Below are 24,183 nucleotides of genomic sequence, written 5' to 3'. Positions count from 1 at the left end.
GAGGGGAGGCGGCGTCGGCGGTTTTCCGCCGGCTCGCGGGGAGAGCGGCTCTGGTGATCCCGCGTCGCTTAGCCGTCCGCGGGCCGGTTCACTGGGCGACGTGAACCCCGGTTCTGTGCATTCCCCTGAGGGGATTGCTCCTGCTCCACAGCTGAAGTTGTGGGTGGTGTCCGCCCCCTATGCGTGTAAGCACTGTTTGCTTACCCTCCCTCATTGTCTAGGACTAAAGAGCATTCCTGTGTCTTTCTCTTTTTAATGGTCTGCATGAAAGTTCCATTGAGAATGGAATTCCCTTTTCCATTAAGCAGGGGATCCAGGGACCAAAGGCAATTTATTTGAAGAGGAGGAAGGTAACCGGGACAGAGATTGTAAAAGGAATTTGTAATCAAAAAGTATACGTTATCATACTTTTCTTGTTGGTTTTACCTATCCTACACTTTGATAAAAAGTATTTTTTCCCTCATACCATGCATTCCACGTGAACAGCTGTCTTCATGTACTTTCGTTGTGGTGAGGGAAAGTGTCTGCTGGTGACTTTCTTCTCAAGCAGCTGATGTAATTCCAAGAGAGGAAAGCTGTGGATAACTTTCCTGTCTTATCTCCTGCAGTCTTTGAGTTGTTGTAAGAGGCAGAAAAGTGCTAACGGAAGTACATTGAAGTAATTTCATTTTGCTGCTAGTGTGGTATCTCTATTAATACTGAACAGAAGCTGTCTTAGTTTACTCTTTTTCAAACTTAGGCCCACGGTCTTCATTCCTATGGATCTACAGGATACTACGGGGGGGGGGGAGAGAAGAAAGATGTCTGATAACTAACTAGGAAAAGCAAACCAATTGCCAGTCATGAATTTGCTATGCTGAAATCTGGTCTTCCTCTGGAATATTTATTGGACGTTTGCAAACAGAAGAATTTTGGAGAAACAAAACAAAACACTGCTTTGGCTTCTGGAGCATTTAAGTTATTCACACTAAGTTTCTACGAAATTTGGCCAGAGTACTACCAGCTCCAATTCTGTGTTCATTGCATTGTATTTGTAGGGTATCCATTCTGCATTTAACTGTGACTGTAATTTGCTTCCAAATTTAGCTTTATTTGCAGTTGAGTATTACAGGGAAGATGCTCAGATGTTAGCTCAGTCGTTTTTTATCATTCTGGTTCATACAGTCTATTTGACTTTTACAATAGTAGTCCTAAATATTAAAGCAAGAACACTTGTGCTTTTGAATATTTTCTTCCTGTTCTTATTGCCTGCTTGCAGCCATGCTTAAGAATCTCGGGAACAGAGGGGGATGGAGAGCTTGGAAACATAGCATTGATGTGTTTTTCTGTGGTACTGGGTGAAGTTAGATAGTGAAGTGTGGACAAGTTGCACTTTTTTTTTGATATCTGAAGGCTACTTCTCATCCCTCCCCCAGTGTTTTGTCCAAAACAGTCACTGTCATGAACGACTATGGACAGATACACAACCAGCCAATGTGTAGGAAGGGACATTTAAAAAAAAAAAAATACAGACTTTTACATCTAGACAGAATTGAAGTGCAATTATATGAGGTAAACATAATGTAAATGGTCTGTTTTTCTTGATTGGTGACTAAATTAAAGACAGATATTAAAAAAATACCATAAAATGAAACCATTCTGATCTGTAGCAGGTTGCTGTACATTGACACATCAGTGTGTTTTAGCTGAAGAATCCCGCATTATTTGTTCACAATAATAAACAGAAATCAGGGCCATTGTGTTATCTTCGGCCTCTGAATTATAAAATCTATTGTGAAACTGGGAACGAACTTTTAATTTCAGTTAAATTATCAGTATGTCTTTGTTTCTAGTTATTGTATCTTCTGTAGCAGTATTAGTGGTTTAAACTTTTTCTGTGGTTAAGAAATCAGTATGATTTAATCCTATGTTGTTTCACAGAATTAAATTCTAAATATTTCTTCCAAACTTATTTGAAGATGTGGAGCCTTTTTTATTCATCTGTTGTTTATATAAAGCAGATCAGAGGTCTGTCATGATGAAACACTGACTGTTGTCCGGTTTTATGCTTGTGCTATAAAAACGAGTAGTAAGAGTTAAGGATTATTTGTGTAAAACTCGGATCTATAAGCAACACAATTCTCGCATGAATAATAAAACCAGCTTAGATTCGTCCTTTTATTTCCTCTGGGAAAACAAGGTCAGTTTGTGAGAGCAGATAGATCAGACCCTCTCAAGAACTAGTTTTAATGCTAGCTGCTTAAATTATTTAGTCTTCCTGTAAAAGGAGTTCCTTCAGTACTTTGAAGGTGCACCTTTAAAGATTGGCATCATAGACTAAGCAAAAGGCAGGCAACATGGAGTAGTTTACGTAATTGTTCCAGTCCTTGCTATTTTCTTCCTGAAATAGATATACTATCTATTATATGTCTTTAACAATAATTGTGTTTTGATCTCTGTTTCTCTGCTATTTTGGCAATACATGCTAACACTAGTTGCATTATTTTAACTAATACACAATACTGACTTGAAGTGCAGAATTTCTGATTGGTCAGAATTGAAACGATGAGGCCTTAATACTTTAAACCAGTGATTAAAGATCAAGAGTTTTTTCTGTAGCTGAGGTTGAATTTTGCTATTTATTAGTGATTTATTAGGACAAAGGAAGGAGGGGGATAGAACTTTTAAACTTGATGTTATCGGTTGGTTTTATAATATTTTCTACCCTCATAGGAAGAAAAACCCCAACATTAAAATGCCAAAAGGCATAAGTATGGAAGCTTTTAATTAGAAATTTTGTGATCAAAATGCATGCTTGTCCTAGTCATGGTGCTTCATGGTGCGGGGGGCAAAAAGCTATCTTTTTGTACAGTATGTGCAGCGATCCTTTTCCAGTAAGTGATAAACTTGAAAATTATGGTAAAGAGCTTGGGATTGGATTTAAAGACAGGGAGACTTTTATCTACCCTAGTTGCTCTGAGAGCAGCTCTTGAAGAATCTGTGGAGGTAGAAGGGTGTGCGTACATGCATACTTACATGCAGGGAGCATGTTGACTTTGCTATAAGTTAAATCTGCTTTACAGGTAGAATATTTCCTAGTTGCAGTCTATACTGCGCCGTATTGGACATTGCAAGTTCAGTTGTGTTCTTCTCACTTTGTAAAGAATAATAGGCTCCCTAAGAATTGAGAAGAGAAAAGTAAAAAGTAAAGGGCTGTCAAACTGCATACTTGCCAAATCTGGAAGTATGCGCAGTTTTTTAGCTTTAAGTACAGGTGTAGTAATTGAGTTGTTAACATGACTATTTCAAATTGCACTGGAAAAAATTGTGGGGAAAGCTTGTGTTTCTTTTCACGATTATGTTAGTTCTTTTCGGGGGGGGTCTAGAGAAAGTAATATGTAGCTGTTGAAAATTCAAGCTGAGACACACTTTAATAGCTGCAGACACACTTAATGTAATTGGAAATACTATATTAAAGATTTTCTTACAATGTAACAGGTGTAATTTTTTTCTGTGGCACTTCTGAAATGTTTTTTTTCTCACGCAGAAATCTTACAGATAGGTCTTCTGTAGGATTTTTGTATGAAGGATCTTGTATAGCTGTGTTTACTTAGAGAAGCTGTAACTTAGGAGATCTATTTATCATTAGGTTAAATTTGTACAAAACAGTGTGAGCAGTCCTATTAAGTAAGGGTGATGGGCTTTTTTTTTTTAAATTGAGTGGAGAGTTTGGGGGCTATAGAACTGAAGGGTTTTTTTCTTGCTGTAATAAAATTAATATTTTAATATGAATGTGTGGAGTTTATAATATTAACTGTTGCTCTAATTTTAGGTAAACATTACCAAATGAGGAGAAAAGGAAGATGTCATCGAGTATCGGCAGCAAGGCATTCTTCTTCCCCATGCAGTATTAAGCACTCCCCCACACGAGAAACCTTGACATACGCTCAAGCTCAAAGAATGGTTGAAATAGAAATTGAAGGTCGCCTGCATAGGATCAGTATCTTTGATCCTTTAGAGATTATATTAGAAGATGATCTTACAGCCCAGGAAATGAGTGAATGCAACAGCAATAAAGAAAATAGTGAAAGACCACCAGTTTGTCTAAGAAGCAAACGGCATAAAAATAACAAAGTGAAAAAGAAAAATGAAGCTCTTCCCAGCTCACATGGTATACCTGCTACAACAGCTCCTCTTCCAGAACCAAAAGTACGGATTGTTGAATACAGTCCCCCTTCGGCTCCTCGGAGACCTCCAGTTTATTACAAATTCATTGAGAAGTCAGCAGAAGAACTTGATAACGAAGTTGAGTATGACATGGATGAAGAAGATTATGCGTGGTTAGAAATAATAAATGAGAAGCGGAAAAGTGATGGAGTGTCAGTTGTTTCACAAAATATGTTTGAATTCCTTATGGATAGGTTTGAAAAAGAGTCTTACTGTGAGAACCAAAAACAGGGTGATCATCAGTCTTTAATTGATGAAGATGCGGTGTGTTGTATATGCATGGATGGTGAATGTCAGAACAGCAATGTAATCCTGTTTTGTGATATGTGTAATTTAGCAGTACATCAGGAATGCTATGGGGTGCCATATATACCCGAGGGCCAGTGGCTCTGCAGACACTGTCTGCAGTCCCGTTCTCGGCCTGTAGACTGTGTGCTGTGTCCAAACAAGGGAGGTGCCTTTAAAAAGACTGATGATGATCGTTGGGGACACGTGGTATGTGCTTTGTGGATTCCAGAAGTTGGATTTGCCAATACAGTTTTTATTGAGCCAATTGATGGTGTCAGGAACATTCCCCCAGCCAGATGGAAGTTAACATGCTACCTCTGTAAACAGAAAGGTGTTGGTGCCTGCATCCAGTGCCACAAAGCAAACTGCTATACTGCATTCCATGTGACGTGTGCTCAAAAGGCCGGTCTATATATGAAAATGGAACCTGTGAAAGAACTAACTGGCAGTGGGACAACATTCTCTGTAAAAAAGACTGCCTATTGCGATGTACATACTCCACCAGGTTGCACACGGAGACCTCTAAATATTTATGGAGAAGCTGAAATCAAAAATGGTGTTTGTAGAAAGGAGGGATCAGTGAGAACTGCTAGGTCTACATCAAAAGTCAGAAAAAAGACAAAAAAGGGCAAGAAAACAGTGGTTGAACCCTGTACAGTTATGCCAACAGTATCTGCTCCTTATATCCCCCCCCAGAGGTAAGCAAACAATCCAAGTGAGAGAAACCTTTGCTTAATTATCTGTTCAATTTTAAACCAATGCTTTTAGATGCCGACTTGAAGTTTTTGTGCATTTCTTATATGCTTTCCTTAAAGCTTGGAGGATTAATGTAAATTACGTACATTGTACTTTTGTGAAATTGCAGTAACTTCCCCAGTGAAATTAGTAAGTGGTCTGTCTTGTCCTCAGAAACCTTTTTTTTTTTGTTTTGTCAGACCAAATCATGTGGTGTGCTCAGTTGTTGTCATTCGCTGTACTTTTGAGAATTAACCACTGAATTCAGAATAGCCTATGTAGTTGACCTTCATATTAAAAAAACAGCCAAGCTCAAGGTTAACTGTACTCATAATTTGGGAGTCTGAACTTCTTTTCCTCATTTTAAGAGCCCCGAAATGAAAATTACATTTGCATATATGATTTGAATCTTGTTCTTCTCACCTAAATTAAGTATAAACTTGTACTGTAAGACCTATGTAACAAGTACAAAAAAACCCTCCAGGAAGTATTTTCCTTGTGGGGCAGAGTAACTTTTCCGGAGGTTTTTCCTAAATTTGCATTCTTCCTTTTGTAAATGCAATAGTGTGTATCAAGGTTTGGATGAATTTGGTACCTTGCAGACTTTTTTTAGAAAAGTTAGCAAGTAAGTGATGGTAAGTTAGTTGGTTAATGTATTCTTAGTCATGGAACCTGAAATGAATGTGCCCTCCCATTCAATGATGCTATCAAATATCTGTCCTATAACTTCAGTAAAATGTTTGTGTTTGAACAAAAATGAATTAATGCATGTGACAGAGTTTTAATCCTAATCTTGTCTTTGCTTATGAATTTATACTTCGTGAGAAGTTCTGTTTAAGCTGATTTTTATATTAGCGTGTCTTTTGCAGTTCTTACAGGAGCTTTTGTTATGTGAGTGCAAATATAAAGCATGAACACCAGAACTGAAATTGCTCTTTACATTTAACAGGCCGTATTTTTGTACTTTAACAGTGGTGATCGGGGGGGCTGGCAGATGGCTCTAGATGTGGTGAGGCTAGTGAAGTAACGCATCAGAAAGCAGGGATGTTTCAAGTGATGTTTTCATTAGTAATAACAGAATTGGAGCAAAATGGAGATTTTTTTAGTATCTTTATTTCAGAAATTCAAAAGCTCAGCATGAACTTCAGTTAGTTTAGAACAGTGGCATCTCTTTTCAGATTTCTTTCAGTTAAGCTGAGTTATTATGCATTTCAACAGTGGAAATAATTTGTTTCTGGGATTTGAGCAATGACAGAAAGCTCTGGGGTAGAAAGATACAGTTTTGGCTTTGCTGAACCTTCGAGACATGACATACTGGGCTGAGAAATGCAAAATTGGACTATTGGGACTAAAACCAAGTTTGTCTTTGTGGAGTATTTGTTTTGTTTCTAGCATTTACAACATCAATATGTTTGTTTACCCCTTGAATTAAATTCTTACTGATTTAAGAACAGTAGTTAAGAAAGTTTCTCAAAACAGGCACCACTTCATGTGCAGGATCATTGTACTGTGACAGGACTCTGAATGCTCAGACAGTGAGGGCTCTTAAAATAATACAAATAAATTATGTTTTTTTGAAAGCTGACTCCCAAGTCTCAGGCAGTGGACAATTAAGGGTGGTTGAATTAATCTAAATAAATACATGTTTTGAGACTGCAGTCCTTTCCCGTAATAAGTTTTGTTAATGCAAATAGCTACTTACTGGCTGACTTTGACAAACAGCCTGTAGGTCCTGTGTGGTGTTCACAAACATCAGATGATTGCGGTGTTCTCTGTTACAATTTGCTTGGTAAAATGGTACTTTTGTTTAGTGATGCACTGCAGAAAAGCTTAAGTTGACAGTAAGCAACTAATACTGTTACTTTAACAGGTACTGTTGTATGTGGGAGGGGGGAGTTTCTATAAAAGAATTTGGCTTTGTCTTAATCAGGACAATCCTGATTGGTGGTTTTGTTTTTTTAAGATAAGAGAGAAGCTGAACTAAGTGAGAGTTGAGGATTAGAGTGCATGTTCTCAGTTGCACCTCTGGCAATTCTTTCCATTGGTAACTTTCATAAAAGCCAGACCCTAAAAGGATATTATCATCAGATTTTTTTTAACAGTGTCATTAGATGCCAGGAACAGAAATATAAAGCCCTTTCTTTCTTTTTTTTTTTTCCCCTGTTTTTTTTTAAATAACAACTAAATTTATTCTCAAGACTGCGGAGAGATTCAGCTTTCTGCTGTTTATGCTTGGTTTCATGTTACTGGACGCAAGTATAGTTCCTGTATTCTATATCACAAGTGTAATAAATGGGCACAGTTTAAAACTATTTTAAAGTTGAGCTTTATTATAAATTGTTTGTCTTCAGCTGAAGGAGACTCTTGCTTAAGTACTCTTTGTAATGTGAATGTGCATAGTCCTAGAAAACTAATGCCTGAATTAAAAGCAAAACAAAAATGGGCATATTAAAAGGAAAAGTGATTATGCTGCAGACCCAAATCTCAGTTGTCTAATTTTCTTTGGCTATATATATATTTTTTTTTTTTCCCCTTTAGGAAAAATTGTGTGTGTGTGACTGAAATACATACCCATAAACTAATAATGAATGATGTGGATCATTTCGCAGCATTCTTCATTTAAATGATCCCTTTTCTCTAATCTGTTTTTTAATGCCCTTTTTTTTCCCTTGGAGCTGAAACATTATTTGCCTTTCCAGAGATCTCGAGGAAGAGCAATTAAGGTATTTAAATTATCAGAGAAGAAACATGTATGCTCAGTGTTTATACAGTAGTGCTTTTTTCCTAAAGAATTTGAAATGAACAAGTTTTCAACTTCTCTGGAAATTGAGGCACGTAAGGAGATGGAGATGTTTGGTTTGGTGTACTTTTCTTAATCATTAATAACTAGACTGTATGTCTCCTTGGCATATAGCTGGTTCTTTAGAGTTGGTAGCTGCGGAAGTATAGAAATATGAAGATAATAGTGAGGAGCAAAATACTTGGTGGATGTAGCCCCTGAGCACACCTGCTGAAGCTTGAGGAAAACCCTCTTGCCATTTATGTTTAGTTTAAGGTGGAAGGATTGTATGCTGTTTCCTTACCTGGATAAGTGAGTGTATATGAAAGACTGGGCATTTTAATAACACCATTTGTAATAGTTCTGTTTTCCGAAACACCTATCTTAATGTTCAGGATATGTTAAAAAGACTGGTGTAGAACAACATATTTCATAATTTCTACACAGCTTTCTGTAGCTCATGAATTTCCGTATCAGCTTATCTGTATGTCGGGTTTCTACGCTGCTGCCTGTCGTGAATGATTTTGAGAGCTGAACACTTCGCAGTTGCCAGAATTTCTTACACAGATGTCATACTCTAAGCTTTCTGCTGTTAAGTTACATAGCTAGTGTCATTCTGTAGGTCACTTGTAATCTAATTATTAGCCTCTCATACTATCATCTGTGCACTACTGATTTAAGAGTGTAGGATCAGAAGTTTTTAACTATTGATGATAGGAGATGAATGCTTGCTTCTCTGTCTCTTCTTTTTTTTTTTTTTAATGCTGCGCATCTATCTATCCTGTTGCCTAGGTATTTTAGAAAGTCTAAGAATCTAAGAATCCACTTCCAAACGTGCCGTATGTAGGTCATGTTAGAACCTTAAGGTGACTTCAGTTTTCAGTGCTGTCATCTTAGTAACTTGCTTAGCACTTGGAATAGTATATGGGACCATCGGGGAACCTCTTATGCATATATGATTTGCATCAGGCCTTCTGGTTACGGAAGTGTGTTGTCTCTTTACTAGGAAATTCCATTCAATTTTTCTTGAAATATGAAACTGTTGAAGATTGTTGCTTATGTTGTACTGCTTGCATTCATCAGCTTTTTTTTTTTTTTTAAAAAGGCAGAAATGAGCTTAGTCTAAAAGTCACATGTTTCTGGGGAGTGTCAGAGCAGCTGTGTTATGGGAGGGGGGTGAGTGGGGAAGGACACTCCCTCAAACTGTACCTCTGTATGGGAGGGACAGACAGTACCTGCACCTGTTGGCAAATGGTCATCAGAAAAGTGGCCTCCTGCTGCCACCAGCTAGTTTGCCTGAAGGCAGTGGCAAATTTGTTCTTGCAGTGTTTGTGTTCTACTGATGATGCGTGATGGTTGAATTTTGCCTAGTAGCTAAATGATCTTTTTTTTTTCCTAATAAAATGCTAAAATTTTTACTAATACTAATATATATTATATAAATTCTAAAATTTTTCCTAATAAAATACTAAAAGTATTTTATTTAAATAAATATAATAAATATATGTAAAAATAAAATAAATAAAATAAATACTAAAAGTATTTTATTTAGATTGCAGGTCCAGAATTTCCAAGTTAGGAAATCCTAACTTCTAGGGCTGACTTGACAATCTAAATCTAGCTTCTTGTCTGTGTTAGTTATTTTGTACTGGCTCTGTGCTCCATTTCTTGTGGATTTTTTTTTTCCCCTGTTGCTGCTCATCCTTGTTCTTTATAAGTGAGTAGCATGGATACACAAAGAAGAAGAGCTGCAGTGTTAGCTGTGAAAACTATGGTTTCTCTTACTTTTGAGTGCTTGATTCTTTAGTACAAATAACATGGTTGGTTTTGGTGCAGTCTCTTGATCTTGTGTGTTGAAAGAGGCATTTAAAATGTGATTGCTTGATGAAAAGCAAAGCCGATGTCAATATTCATGTTCTTCAGAAATGTTGTGAAACTAGGATATTGTGGCTATATACTTGAGGGGAAGTTGAATGTGACATAAAATATTTAATCTTCAATATTTTCAAAATATACACTGAGATACAGTGTAATCCGCTTTATTAAAATACCATTCATGCAAGTATTGCTCTATTAAGTATTAAAGTATATAAATATTTGCTTGCATCTTTAGTTTCGGTTTCTACATGGTATATTTGTAGTGTCTGAAATTAAGAAAGCATTTGAAATGCAATACTTGTACAGAGAGCAAAAAATAAGCAAAAACCCCACTTTCATAATAAGTAAGAATGAGGTGTTATACTTGTTTTCCATGTTGTATGCACCAGTTGTGTTGCATCACATTATTGAAAGAGAATTAAAAGATCCTTATGAAAGTAGGTAAGTAGTGGGCAGATAACTGAGAGCAAAAATTGCTGAGGCATTTAAAAAATATTTTCAGCTGTCTTTAGAAATCAACATTCATGTGCTGCACATTAACTGATTTTTCTATACTGACCTTTGCTTTTGTTAGAAAGCATATTGCTCCTGGTAGTAAAACTGCGTTTCTGTTACTGCATGTCTCAAGGCAGAACCAGTATTTCCTTTTGTTTTATAACTTATCCAATTGAACTATCCTGAACTTTCTTACCAAATAATTAAATGTAGTCTTGTTATCTCGACATAGGAATCTTTATTGTCTCTAAGATGAAGTATGGACCAGAAAGATAAATGAACAGAAAGTGATAAAACACAATATAAGTGGAAAGGAATATTTGCAAGGCCTTTGAGACACTGTTAGTCTGCATTCACAAGTGATGCTTCTTAATCATATATGTGGCTTGCGGGTTTCTTTTGGGGGTGTGTTTGAATGTTTTTTAGGATACTGTTGTGGTGGGTTTTTTTTTTTAATGCCTTCAGAAAGTTTTTAAGTGGGGGACGAGAATTAAATGCTGCTTAAAATGCAGCATAAAAAAGCCATTGAAAAATACTACTAGAGCCAGTGTTGCAAAAAAATTGAAAGCTGAATAAATCCAGACTAATGTCTGTTAGCTGTTTATCCTTGAATATACATGTATGTATACTTTCACAAAATCATGTGGATTTACTTAGTTTAATTACAGGAGAGCATGATGTAGGTATGCCTTATGGCTGTACCTATTAATTAGATGATGGAATCACCTAGGTAAAGTGGAAGGGGATGCCAGCAGTCACCATCCACTGATGTTTCTTGTAAGATTGATTGACTTTGAAACCTTTCTCATACATGTGGAAACTACTGCTGATATCATCCTGACCTCTTTGCTTAAATAAAAAAATAATTTTGCCTAAATCAAGAAAAGAGCTACTGCGGTGCTCACTAGCTTTGCCTCAGTGGTATTTAAAAAAAATAAAATAAGGTAACTTTAGAGCTTTATTTTCAAGCTAGTTTGTTTTGACTCTGGTTGGCTTATTTAATAAGAATTAATTAATGTGTTTGAGAACGTGTGACTTATTTAATAGGTTGTAAAAGTGGATTTTCATTCTGAGTAAAAATAATGGGGAGGATACTTGTATATCTGGTATTAAAAGCCATTGATGTCCGAGGAGTGATTTTTCCCCTCCCCTAAAAATCCAGAGGATGGAAGTGCTGTCTCATATTTAAATATGCCCTTTTTACAAAATGGATATAGGAATATGGTGTAAATATAATTTTTTTTTCTTTTCTGTCTTCTGTTTATTTTGCATTTACAGGGCAATGAAGCTTAAAACAGAAATTATTATGTTAGATATTTCTGTAAGGTGCATCATTAGTATTCTGTGCATCCTCTAAGGGTTTCGGTCCACAATGATTATATATATGATAATGCAGTTATGAAGATCAAAATTCATGTGTTTTTATTTCTCAGTACTTCTGAGTTTCACCAGTTACGTGAACTTTCATTAGATTTTTTTGGTGGCAATTAGAGGGGGTTGCGTCTTGTAAGTGCCATACAAAAACATGATTTTCAGAATGTATTGTCTGAAGAACTGTCTCCTGGCAGTTTTTAATTCAATAGTCATGTTACAGAGCGCACAAAAATGTGTAGATAAATACTGAGATTTCTTTTATTACAGATCAAAAGGCGATTTTTGATTAATACTTTTTCTTCTGCGGATGTGAATTTAGCCTTTTGAGATTAGGTTTCAAGATCATGTGTGGTATGGTTATGACTACTACAAAAAAAGAAGCACAGAAAAATATTTTGAGAAATTTTAAGGAAAAGTCATGACTCAATATTATGTATAGGAAGTGGCAGAAGTAAATCTATGCATGTGTTTTTTCTGAGAAGACTAAGGAGGTTTTCTAGTATGACAGGGTGTGGGGGGGTGGTTTTGTTTTTTTCCTTATCCAAAGGTTTGGAAGATCACGAACTTAATTCTTAGAATAGGAACAAAGTAACTTGTTATAACTAATGGAGAATTGACTGAAATATAACATGGCGTTTTCTTAACTCTTAGGTTCAATGTTCTACTTTCTTGTCCAAGAAAAAAGTTACAAGCTGTTAGCTCAAGTAGAAAAATAGATACGTGGTTTCACAGTCATGTGAAGCAAGAAAAAGTGCTTCCTACATGTTCAGTCAAAATTAAATATTATTTAAATACCAATAAATGTTGGATAAAGAATAGGAGCCTGGAGAGACTTTCAGGCTTCAGAAGATGTATCAATAGATATACTGTTGGATTCTCAACCTAGCAGGGAAAGGCAAATTCAATAGCTAGAATTTTAAAACATACAGACAAAAAAGAATAACTGTGAAGATGATTAAACACTGCATTAGACTAGTAAGGGAAGTGATTCGGGAACGGGACATTCCTGTTTCTTCAAATCTTCAATACAAAAGCTGGAAGGTAGTTATAGTTAAGGAAGTGTGTATTCGTCACATGGGGATTCTGCAGACTTGTGTTGCACAGAAGTTTCAATGAAATCATTGTCAGTCTTTTCAGGATTTGATGTGTACCCTGTTGAGTACATAGCTGGCTTCTGCTAGGTACAAAAGAAACCTTATCCTTACTCTTTTTCAAAAGGAAATAGACATGCAAATGGACTCCAGTTTTTTGAGTATTTATCTATCTATGTTGTCTTTAAAGCTGATCAAAAGGGTTGGTTTGTTTGGGTTTTTTTTAGTTAAGAATTCATATAGTAACTTGAACTTTTTATTGAGGGAGGGGATAACATACAGACAGCAACAAAACTCTCTCTCCACTGTTGGTTTTGTGTTGTGGTTTTTTTTTTAATTAAAAAGTGTATTGAAAGGTGGGTTTTACAAAAACTGTTTGATAGGCAGCTGCTGCCAAAGGTGCTGTGTGGGAAGAGTAGGGTTTCATCTGTCCAAGCAGGCTTTCTCATCTTCGAAAGCTGAAGTTTTTGGATGTGGAGCTAGGAGGAATAGTTGGCAAGGCCCCAGAGTTAATTCCAATTCCCAAAATAGACACTTTCATAGCTTTTTATTCTGTTTTTCTGCTAATTCTCTTCCAGTTAGCGTCAGTGGAATTACTCTAACTGTCTGTAGGTAATTTTTGTGTCTTTCCTGCTTCCTATGAGTCTCAGTATGTTCTGTGGAACTTTGATGAGCAAGGCTTGAAAATTCAAATGTTCTTGGAACTCAGTTTACTTTGTTACCATTTCTTCAATTTAGATTTTTTTATGTTTTGTTCTGACAGGTTTTAGAACCATATCTGCAATCTTTGTGTTGAAAAATAGGGGTATTTTATTTGCCCAGTAAAGTGGAACATCATTTGATTGAGTATTACCGTAGTTCAAGAGAAACTGGTATTCTAGTGATATTAAATAAAATTTTACAGAGTATAATTTAATTTTGCTAGTCTTTTGCATGTACCTTTAATACAGCTATGTTGGATAAAGGAAGATTCAAAATAACAAATTGATGAAACTGGCGGCTCAGGCCAATTATAGTAATTAAAATACTAGGTTTAGTTCATGTCTAAAAATTTATTAGTTTTAGTGGGTATTTGATCTTACTTAATCTTACAGATTGTCATATTAAGTTCCTTCTGCCTGAGTTACTATAATAATACTGGCAATATCACATACTTAAGAAAATTTTCTCTCCAGTTTGTATTTTGAAAACTTGAGAATGGAGAGATGCTATAGAAGTCTTCATATATTGTAATACTAAAATGATACCTGTGGGGTTAAAAAGCATGTTTGGTCTGTGGAGCGGTTAGTGATGATTAATAGAAAACTGGCTGATTATCTCTCATTGGCTTTCTTACATTGAACTGCCGCATCATTAGTCACCAAAAATACTGTTTTCACTTTTTCTTGTAACCAGTTGCTGTAGTTGCCAGTGACATGTAACTGAAACTGGGAGAGGAAGGCAGTCACGAGTAGGAAGGAGGAAGCTGTGAGATTGCTGATACGACAAGAGCATATGTCGTATGTTGACGAAAATTATTTTATGCATTTATCTAAAAGATGAGGAAACGCAGGACTGAGTAACACTCAGCTTTCTCTGAATGCTTTGACCGGTGCGTTAAGAGTATCACCAGGGGTAGATTATCCATCAAATGTCCCCGTATGAGGAGAGGGCTAGTGTAGATCAGCTGATAAATTACAGTTTCTCGTCAAAGCTATTGTGTATTAACTTCCATTTTAAATGAAATTATTTGAGTCTGTCTTAGCCTTTCAAAACAAACCAGTTTCCTGTCCTCATCCTTCTGTTGCTTTTGTAAATGCAGCGTATTCCTAATGCCATAATTTACACTTTAGCCTTAACTTTGGTTTCAGGTTGGGAACTGCAGGTGCTATTTGAAAACTTCAGTTGAAAAGGGACCTTTCCCTTTTTAAAGACAAGCAGGGAAATGTACGATACCTCTGTATCATGTATGTAGTGCACATCACAGTGTTTTACGGTCGGATACAAGTGGGGCTGGGGAAGGGAAGTAGTACTGGCTTTCTCAGTTGCCTGTGGCACAAATAAAACAGTTTTGAAAAATGTTTTGACATCTGTGTAGTCTTGGAATGTAGCCCACAAAAAAAGGAAAAAACAAGAGGGAGTATGACTGGTGGTGCCAAAACATCAAAAGGCTGCAGTGGTCATCAGCTTGAAACCTAATGCTTTTGTGGGACCAGTTACATAACAGCAGCTACTGAATTTCATGGGAACGCAGCCACCTTTTTAAGAATTTTCAAATTCTTCTTTCAATGTACTTTATTTTAAATAACTGATGAGGGAGAAAACAGCGTACTGTGAGCCACACTGAGCTGTTCTTAAGGCCTCAGAACAGTGGTTCAGGCTGCAGCAAGTTACAGTGTAAGAACTGTTCTGCTCTGGGTTTAGCTTAATTGTATTTAAATGTTTTGAGAGAAAAGTGTTTACCACTTGACACGGTCCATTTCAGGATGCTCCGTGGGAATTTTGTCTTAACAAATTCTCTGTTCCATGTGGAACCTGGACAGCAAGAACACTTCTTGTCTCCCTTGTCTCCCTGCTTGCTTTCTGTAGTCACTATAGTTGTGGCTTTTTTTTTCCCCTGACGTATCTGAAGTCAGTTGTGATAGGGAAGACAGTAACTCTGGTAGTATCTTCCAGATGTATGTTCCTACATTCTCTTCTTTGTGAGCTGTCTTCAATAGTAGTCTTGCACTTATTTGGCAATCTTAACAGAGATATAAAAAATTATTAAGTAATGAGATTGCTCATTGCAGTGAGATTGGTCTATTTTTTCTGAAGAGAAAGCACAGGTTCAATTGATACACTTGTGTTTAATGTGCGTTTTAAGTATCTGATTTTTTTTTTTTCTCCCAGTACTTACTATGCTTGACTTGCCATTAGAAAATAAAACACTACAGAAAGCTGTTCTTTCCTGATATTCTTGTATGTGGAAAAAGTTATAGGGTGGACTGATACTTTAGCAAAAAAATGCCTTTGCTGAGGTGTTGTGTGTAGTTCTGGGAGGTGACCTAAGTTCTGTAAGCCTTGCCTCTGCGTGGGGGACTTGTCAGTGTAGTGTAGCAGTTAATCCTGTCTTGTGCAGGTCAGATCCTGGATTGCAAAACTATAAAGTTTTCAAACAGCTCTCCCTTACCTGCCTCAAATATATACTTTTTTTTTTTACTCTTCAGTAATTTCTTTTAAAGTACATCTCTATTGAAAAAAAGGTAGTGGAATGTGCAGCAAGCTCCTTTAAGACCTCAAAGACTTTCAAAATTCTAGTTGTGAAAATCTAGTTTCAACATTTACAAATTTAGTTCAAGCTCAGGTAGCAGAAAGGAACTTGCTCAGGACTGGTGCATACTTATGTGCCTTATTTCATGCTTGTGTTCAGCTTCACTGCAGCTGAACGTATCTTTGTGAGAACCTCTTTCCCAATATGGTAGTGTTCTCAAGGGTGGGAGCTTCAAAATCAGTACCCAGTCTGTGCTACTTCTAGCGTTCTACAGCAGTGGACGAATCGTGTCTTATTTTCCCAAAATGGTTGTATTGTCTGTCAAAATTTAAAGCGTTTCGGACACTAAAAGTCTACCTGGGAGTACCTGACTAAGCAAAAAGATGATCAAAGAACTGCGCTGTAATGAGTAGGTTCTTAGGGTCTAACAGCAGATGTTACATCCTTGTTGTATCAATAAGATCATAGTGTAGAGGCTCTGTGGATATCTGCCATGTGAAGAGCCTCTGACCTCTGTATTTTGAGAAATTAAGGGGTGATTGGTGGTATATTGCCACTACCAAAGTCTGCTGTCTAAATGAAATACGAACTGCCAGTATTTGTTTGGTTTTATTTGGAGGGAAGGCAGAGAGGAGTAGATTTCTACCCCTTGTTAGGTAGTTTCTGCACTCCAAATTACCTTCTGTTTATTCGTATTTTTAGAGTTGGAGAATATCTTCTGTGAACATCTTCCCTAAGTTTATTCTAGCATTTTACTATTATAATTATCTATGAATAGAATGGTTCGTTATGTGAATGGGCAAATGTACTTAAAGCTGTAATTAAAGATGTTTGCTTAGTCTTGCCACATCTGATGGGCATGAAGCCAACGCCTCTTTCTTCATGTTAAGTTAGATTCTCTGATCTTTCCAAATAGGTATATGTTTGGCTTTGCTTTTTTTGACTCAGTTCAGTGGGTTTTGCTCTTTCCAAGAGAGAGATGTGAAAGTAATTATTTGACTGTGATTGCATTCTAAGATTAACTGTAATTCTGTTGTGTTTGAAGTTTAATATGGTCACATCAAGGCCTGTTCTGCATTGAGTAAGTCTTTGTGGAGCCTGCCTCTGCCCTTCAGTGAAAGACTTACAAGACAGTCCTAAGTCCATCTGCAGACTTTCTAAGCTTTAAGTTAAGCTAAAATTTTTCAAGAATGCCTAACTGGCTTAGTTATTAATTGAAAAACAATGTCACTGAAGAACTGAAGGACACAATGGCGCTGTATTTTGAAGAAAACCTGTGTTTGCTCTGCCTTTACCCTGTGATGACTCAAAGCTCTGTAGCTACAGTTAGTGTAGCACTGAGTAGACGTCTTGCACCTTACCTTCTACGCAGCTCAGAAAAAACAACTGGGGATAGATGACCTGGGGTGAACTCGGGGTAGAATCATTTGTATGTCTGGCTGAAAAATATCATTCATGTTTCCCAGCTATTCTTAAAAATCATTTTAACCAAGGTTTACTTATAGCTTTACATTTTGTTTAGGTATTTCACTAGTTTTTTTCTACCACTTACCTGACAAACTGCTTTACTCCTAATATTAAAAGGGAAAAAGCAGAAAAATACTAATATATATATATATGTTCCTGATTTTTTATTTAAACATCTCATGGTAGTGGTCTACAAATCAAGCACTTCTTGAATTTAATTTTGCCTATTTTGGTATTAAATTTTATTGGAGAATCTCTGATAAACCTACTACTATCCATTGTAGAATTTTTCTGTGGGTAGTGATATACTGCGTGAAGAATTAACAGATTTCTGTTCATTGATATATCCTTTCTGTAACTCTGTCTTACGTCCAGCTCGGGGAAGTCCTGTTCTCTCTCTCCAACTTGCCACTGCCCCCAAATGAATGAACAATCCCCCTAACAATACTGGTAGTTGGTGCCTTGGGCCATCTTGTGTTAATTTTGCAAGGGCTGCCACCAGTGATAAATCCCTGCAATATCATACAGTGACAAAACCTTTTCATTCTACAACCATCAACTTTTTTTTCATATTTTTGCCATGATTTCAAGATTCTGTAGGCACAGAGAGTTGAAGATCTGTTTGAGATAAACTTTTTTTGAATGTAAGTTTTGAAAGGTTAGTGTCGTGTGTGAGACTTTTGACATTTTAACGTGTCGTTATTTAAAAAATAGTAGTCGAGGTTGTTGCGTGTGATGTTCATATGGCACTTTCCTAGAGTGTTTGTAAACAGTATATGTAAACAGTATTTGCATCTATTAAAAAACAAGTTTGGAGAAAATACTATTTATTTAATCAAGACATTTTGCTTAACTGTTTGTATCGTCCTCTCTTGCATCTTTCCTGTGTGGATATTTTAATCATATGTGTGGGGTAAAATCATAAGTGTTCTTCCATTTTACATTTTTTTGTTCGTTTTATTTACCAAAAATTTAATGTTAGTATATGAGTAGTACAAGCTTTCTGTTGCATGTTTTTATGTAAAAAGTTTGAAGATATATTGTCTTTAAAATAAACTACTAATTTTGTGTGAAGATGGCAACAAATGATCTGAAAACGTTTGTAGGGATTTAGAGCTTTATTTCTGATTTATTTTCAATAGGAAAATTATTCTAAAATGCACATAAAGCTTTATTCTCAGCCATAATCTGGGATTGCTCTTGAGATAATGATCGTGAAAAAATTGATGCCTTTTAGCTTTATAAAGTACCTTAACGTATTTGGTAGAAACTACAGTGTCAAGCAGCTGTATTTGATTGTAACCTACTGCTCAGAAATAATTGTACTGAAAGGGATGTCATTAAAAGAAATTAGTAATATGGTGATCGCTGCTGTTGTTACGTTATACATTCATATATATCTGATGTTTAACTTCATAGACAAATACATTTTATGTTTTGCTTCAAAAAAAATACAATATCAGTTTTTCCATATTTTAGATTAAATAAGATTATGAATCAGGTGGCCATTCAGCGGAAGAAGCAGTTTGTTGAACGAGTGCACAGTTACTGGTTGCTTAAAAGACTGTCTAGGAATGGTGTTCCTCTCTTGAGAAGGCTGCAGTCCAGTTTACAGTCGCAAAGAAACACACAACAGGTATGTGACAAACTTTTTACTTATAAGAAGAAATCAGAAAATCTCTATTTCATAGAGTAAAAAATTAACCAGGAAACATAGCACAGAGTAAAAACTTTCTCTTAATCAGCACTGAGTAAATTCTTTACCTTATTCTTAAGTAATATGACCTGTATTGGAAATCGGACATTATCTAATCCTTTTTAATTTGTGAGATATGACAAAAATATATATATTTGTGTGGGTTTTTCTTTTGTTTCACTTAAATGTTTCACAAAAATGCTGTCAACAAAACTACCCTAATACCATTGTTCATTGACTAGTATTGTGTCTTTTTGGAACTCATTCCTCAATGTGCTCTGAGTTAGTAAGATAAAAAATAAATTTTATTTTAAATTCATCAAAAGATGCAAAGCAAATGTCGTCTTTGACACTTTTATAACTGAGAAAAACAGTGGGGTTTACAGAGTAAAGGTTAGACATGCTAGATTACAGTTTTTTAATTCAGATCCTTATTGCCCACCGTGTTCAGTAATAACAGAACAAAGAGCAAGTTGTTGATGAATTTTGAAGACCTGTTTCAACTTTAGTTTCACTTTTGACATAGTTAAGTGAGATTGTAGACAAGCATAAATTCATGCTGATATTTTGTTCACGTAAAACTCATCCTGTCTAAAATACATCTAGGTTGGTTAAAGTTGTACACATTTACCAGTCAGAATTGCTGAAAAACAGAAAAACAGTCACTCCAGATGTGTGTCAGATTCAGAAAGAGGTACTCTTCTGCTTCCCATTTTTGTAATATTAACAGCTCTTCAGGAGCATTAGAGATTTTGGCAGGTCTTTTACTGTTTTGGTTTCAAGTCACTGGGTGGCTTTGAAAATAATGAAAACTTCTGAATTCTGTATATGGATCCATGCGTGTAGACCTTGAAATGCTGTAAAGCATCATGATGTGGAAATTCTTACTGCATCCCAGTTACTTTTTTTAATTGAACTGAAAATGTAGTTGGCTGTGTTCTTTCCATTCTCCAGGTGTTTGACTTCCAGTGGAATTGTTCCTGTAAAATAGCCTCTAGAACTTAAGAATGCATTTTATAATCATTTACTTGTATTAAACTGAGACTTTTTCCCCCCTTTAAAGCTTAACTATTATTTTTCTTTGAATTGCGTTGCTATTTGCTAAGTCAATAATTGATGTAGTCATAAAAATACCATGGTCAACACTGCTCCCTAATTATTTGTTCTGTCCTTTTTGTGTGTGTTTCTTTTCTTGGCTTTTCATGGAAATAAAATAATTAATAATTCCCAGAACACTTGAGGTTGGAAGAGACCTCTGGAGGTCATCTGGTCCAACCTCCCTGCTCAAGCAGGGCCACCTATAGCCAGTTGCCCAGGACCACGTCCAGACAGCTCTTGAAAAAAAAAAGGTGTTTTCTGATGTTCAGAGGGACTCTCCTGTGTTTCAGTTTGTGCCCATTGCCTTGGGTCCTGTCACTGGGCACCACTGAAAAGAGCCTGGCTCTGCCTTCTTTGCACCCTCTCTTCAGGTATTCATATACATATTGATGAGATTCCCCCCCGAGCCTTTTCTTCTCCAGGCTAAACAGTCCCAGCTACCTCAGCTTTTCGTCATAGCTGACCTGCTCAAATTGGAATTTAGGTGGATTCCTTTTGGGTGGAATTAACTTTGAATATAAATTGGCCACTTGTTTATCTTTCTTTCATTGCTTCTATATTACTCCATTTTAATACTATTTTTTGGGTTGTAACTTCTCTAAAATATTTTGTATTCTACATTTAATCTTTGATTAATCTTTTAATTCTGTATGAGAAGTTTCTATTCTGAAGAGTGGTGCCTGACAGTTACCTAATAATAGCTGAAATGAATTTATTCAGATAGTAGCCTTTTTTTTTTTTATTTAAATGAGCTTGAGTCCTTAAAAATAATAAAATCAAGCACAGAAGTCCTGGGCTCGTGCAGTATAGACCTAGGCTATAGTTAGTGTCTGAAAAAATTATACTTGCTGGTTGGTAGTTGGGAAGTACTTTTCCTATTGAGATGGCATGATGGGACGGCAACATTTCTAAATATTTAAATAGTAACTACCAAAATAAAACAATTCTTATAATTGATGTTTGATTATAATAAAATAAGTCTTAGATAAGGGCTGTTTAAAATCCCTTTGCCTGTTCACACTCCTGTACAAACACTATTTCTTTCTTTTCTAATTTCAGAACTATGCACTATTTTTAAGTAAGAAAATAATGAAAATATTTTCTAAATTAATTGGAAACAGTTTATATTGGTTTATTAAAAATTGGGGCACTTCTGAGACTTTATGCTTAAAAACCTAGAATTGAAATTTACTTTGTCTTTTGAATAGAAAAAGCAAGTTTTGAGCAAAGCTGAGTATTAAATGATTCTCTTAATGAAAAATATGTAGGTAGTGCTTTTCAGTGAGTAGCAAGTATCCTGTGTATGGCATTGTGTCTTCTCCATACATCTTCAATATGTATTTATAATACCTATTAAAGTAGTCATAACTGCAAAGCATTTGATGCATTACTCATCTTCATTACTCCAAGTATAAGCCAAACCATAATGAAGACTTTAATAAACAGCTGTGGCATAGCTGTTGTGCGAATGCCTCAGCATTTTGAGATATAGATGATTGTTTTGTTCATTTCGGTCTAGATGGGAAAATTCTTTTTACCTTATTTTGTGTGAGAGGTCAGAACGTCAAGAAACCTAAATAGGTTTTCAGTCAATCAAAGGAACATAAACACTGATTCAGGGGAGATTTTTTTTTTTTAAATTATTATTTAAACTGAAAAGAAATGTTAAGATGAGGAACCAAAATCCTGAAAATGGTTTCAGGATGCCAAGTGGAAGGTGGCTTTGATCCCTCTCCAATGTTTGTTTACTAGAACAAATTTGGCAGGGGGGGAAGCGTTCCATGATTTAGAATTACTTCCTAATGAACGTGTTTCAGAGCTCAGTTATGATATGCTTTTGAAGGTGATGTTACATCAACTAACAGTTCTAAACCAGGCAAAAAGATCTTGGCTTATATACTACCTTACCATCTGCAGGAACAAGGAGCCAACCCTCTGAAAGAATGGTTTATACTGTCACTTCTCTCTCCACCTAGAAATTCAGGAAAGGTATTGGAAATACACTAATAAATTTACATCCCCATTATTTTAGTTTTTTTCTGTACTTAAAGAATGCTTGAATAAAAATAAGGTGTGAAATTTAAGTGTAGTAGCTTGTTGCTGCTGTAGTGAGGTTGGTTTAAAACCGCTGTTTGGAGAAACAAAGTAGAAGGTGCTGGTGACTTAAGGTCATATCTGCACTGAAGATTTCAGTAAGAACACAAGTTGCAACCACAAAATGGTTTTGACCGATTGGCGTACAAGTGCCAGCAGAGGGTCTTGATAAAACTGTGTTGATCAAGATCCAATTTCATCACTGTAATTCTGTTTTTGTTTGGCTCATATTAAGTTACAGTCCCTGTAGGGAGTGAGGCTGTCCCCATGTATTAACATCCAGCATAAGGAGTGAACTGTTGGTACGCTGACGTGATTCCTAATAGCATGCAGAGACTGGTAATATACTCATGGCAGGAGTTAGAGCTGAAGACCAGTTCTCAGTTGATGCATGTTCTGTGTGTAGACTTAGAAGTGTCTCCCTCTTTCCTCAGTATTAATAAATGTGTCAGGTTTAGCTTTTCTAGATAATATTTGGTGTTCAGCAAGAACTAAGTCCACCAGAAAATACCACAGAGTCTCTTTCTAGGCTTTTCTTGTGTAGTCAGCCAGAAGAAACTTCTGGCTTTGTTACAGAAAGAAAGATTTGGAAGAAGAACTCTACCAGGAAGTTAATAGAAACTTTCCTTGTCAGAAAGCTTTTGAAAACTAAAAATTTTGCAAGGAATTCTTTTTATCCAAGTTTTTACTAGTTAGATATTGGAAACCAGTGCATCATGCTCTTTTCAGCTTGCCTGGATCTTTTAATCTAATTAAGGTATAAGTTGTATGTCAGGTAATAAATAGGTTAGGGTAAAGGAGGTTTATCTTAGCTATTATAAACGTGTCTGCCAACATTACTTTGCACAGAAGTGTCAAAAAATTGGAGGCTTGCTATTAATCCCCAAGACGGAGTGACGTTCAAGAAGGGAGTGTACGTGTGCACAAAAAAAAAGCAAACAAGGTGCTCTTGATACTTAGGGTCACATCTGCAGATTTACACCTACCTGCCTATTTTATGGAATGAAATTGGTCAAACAACTGATTCAACTAAAAGAATAGTCTTTTTTTTTTTATTTTTTAAAAACAGCGCAACTGCACCTTCAGCTTTAGCCAAATACTTAAGTCTCTAATGAACTACCCCAAGACCTGGTCTAACAAAGTAACATATTTTTTCTTGTTGTATTTAAGTTTCCTGACCCACCCTAAAACTAATATGGTTTTGTTGACTTAGCTTTCAACAGGGTCAGTTCCCCAGTTTCATGAACTATGCAATTACATAGGGCAAAAGAGCAGACTCTGAATGGCTGCAAGCAAAGAGAGGACAAGCCTTCCACTTTTAGCAATAGCCACAACTTAATTTTGGTCCTGAAAAACAGTAAAACTATGAAAAAAAAGTATAGCTATGTCAGTTAACAGTTAGGTTGCTTTTCCACACATGGGATCTGTAATCAGAAATGAAGGGGAGTAGGAGAACAGCAATTAGTGGCAGTGTAGACTTTCTAATTCAGTGAGTCTCTGAGAATTCTAAGGAGTTGAAAATGTGCGTATTAATATTTGTGCTGTCAATATTTACTTTGAACTATTCTGACCCTCAACAGTTCAATTATTGTGTCCAAGTCAAGACTTAACTCCTTAAAAGAAATGATAACTCAGTAGTAATATAGTCATTAGGAAAGGGAACGAAAAGTTTCCAGCTACAATTTTTCGGTCTTTTTTGTGTGTGGGTTTATTGTTGTGGGTTGGTTTTTTGTTTTTTTTTTTTTTAAAA

At 36.0% G+C, this 24,183-nt stretch overlaps 1 protein-coding gene across 1 annotated transcript in view; it reads left to right on the top strand.

The window, feature by feature from the left end:
* Window positions 1–3,809: 3,809 nt before the first annotated feature.
* The window catches only part of BRD1 (bromodomain containing 1), a 63,132-nt gene continuing 42,758 nt past the window's right edge, over window positions 3,810–24,183 (top strand). Inside the window, exons 1-2 of the mRNA XM_009290908.1 lie at window positions 3,810–5,192; window positions 19,025–19,181. Of these exons, the coding sequence (XP_009289183.1) occupies window positions 3,826–5,192; window positions 19,025–19,181 (1,524 nt within the window). The 5' untranslated portion in view covers window positions 3,810–3,825. The remainder of the gene's footprint in view (window positions 5,193–19,024; window positions 19,182–24,183) is intronic.

This window comes from Aptenodytes forsteri, unplaced genomic scaffold (genome assembly GCF_000699145.1).
Source record: "Aptenodytes forsteri isolate BGI_AS27 unplaced genomic scaffold, ASM69914v1 Scaffold189, whole genome shotgun sequence".
Taxonomy (NCBI): Eukaryota; Metazoa; Chordata; class Aves; order Sphenisciformes; family Spheniscidae; genus Aptenodytes; species Aptenodytes forsteri.
This window is presented reverse-complemented; position numbering and strand designations above follow the sequence as displayed.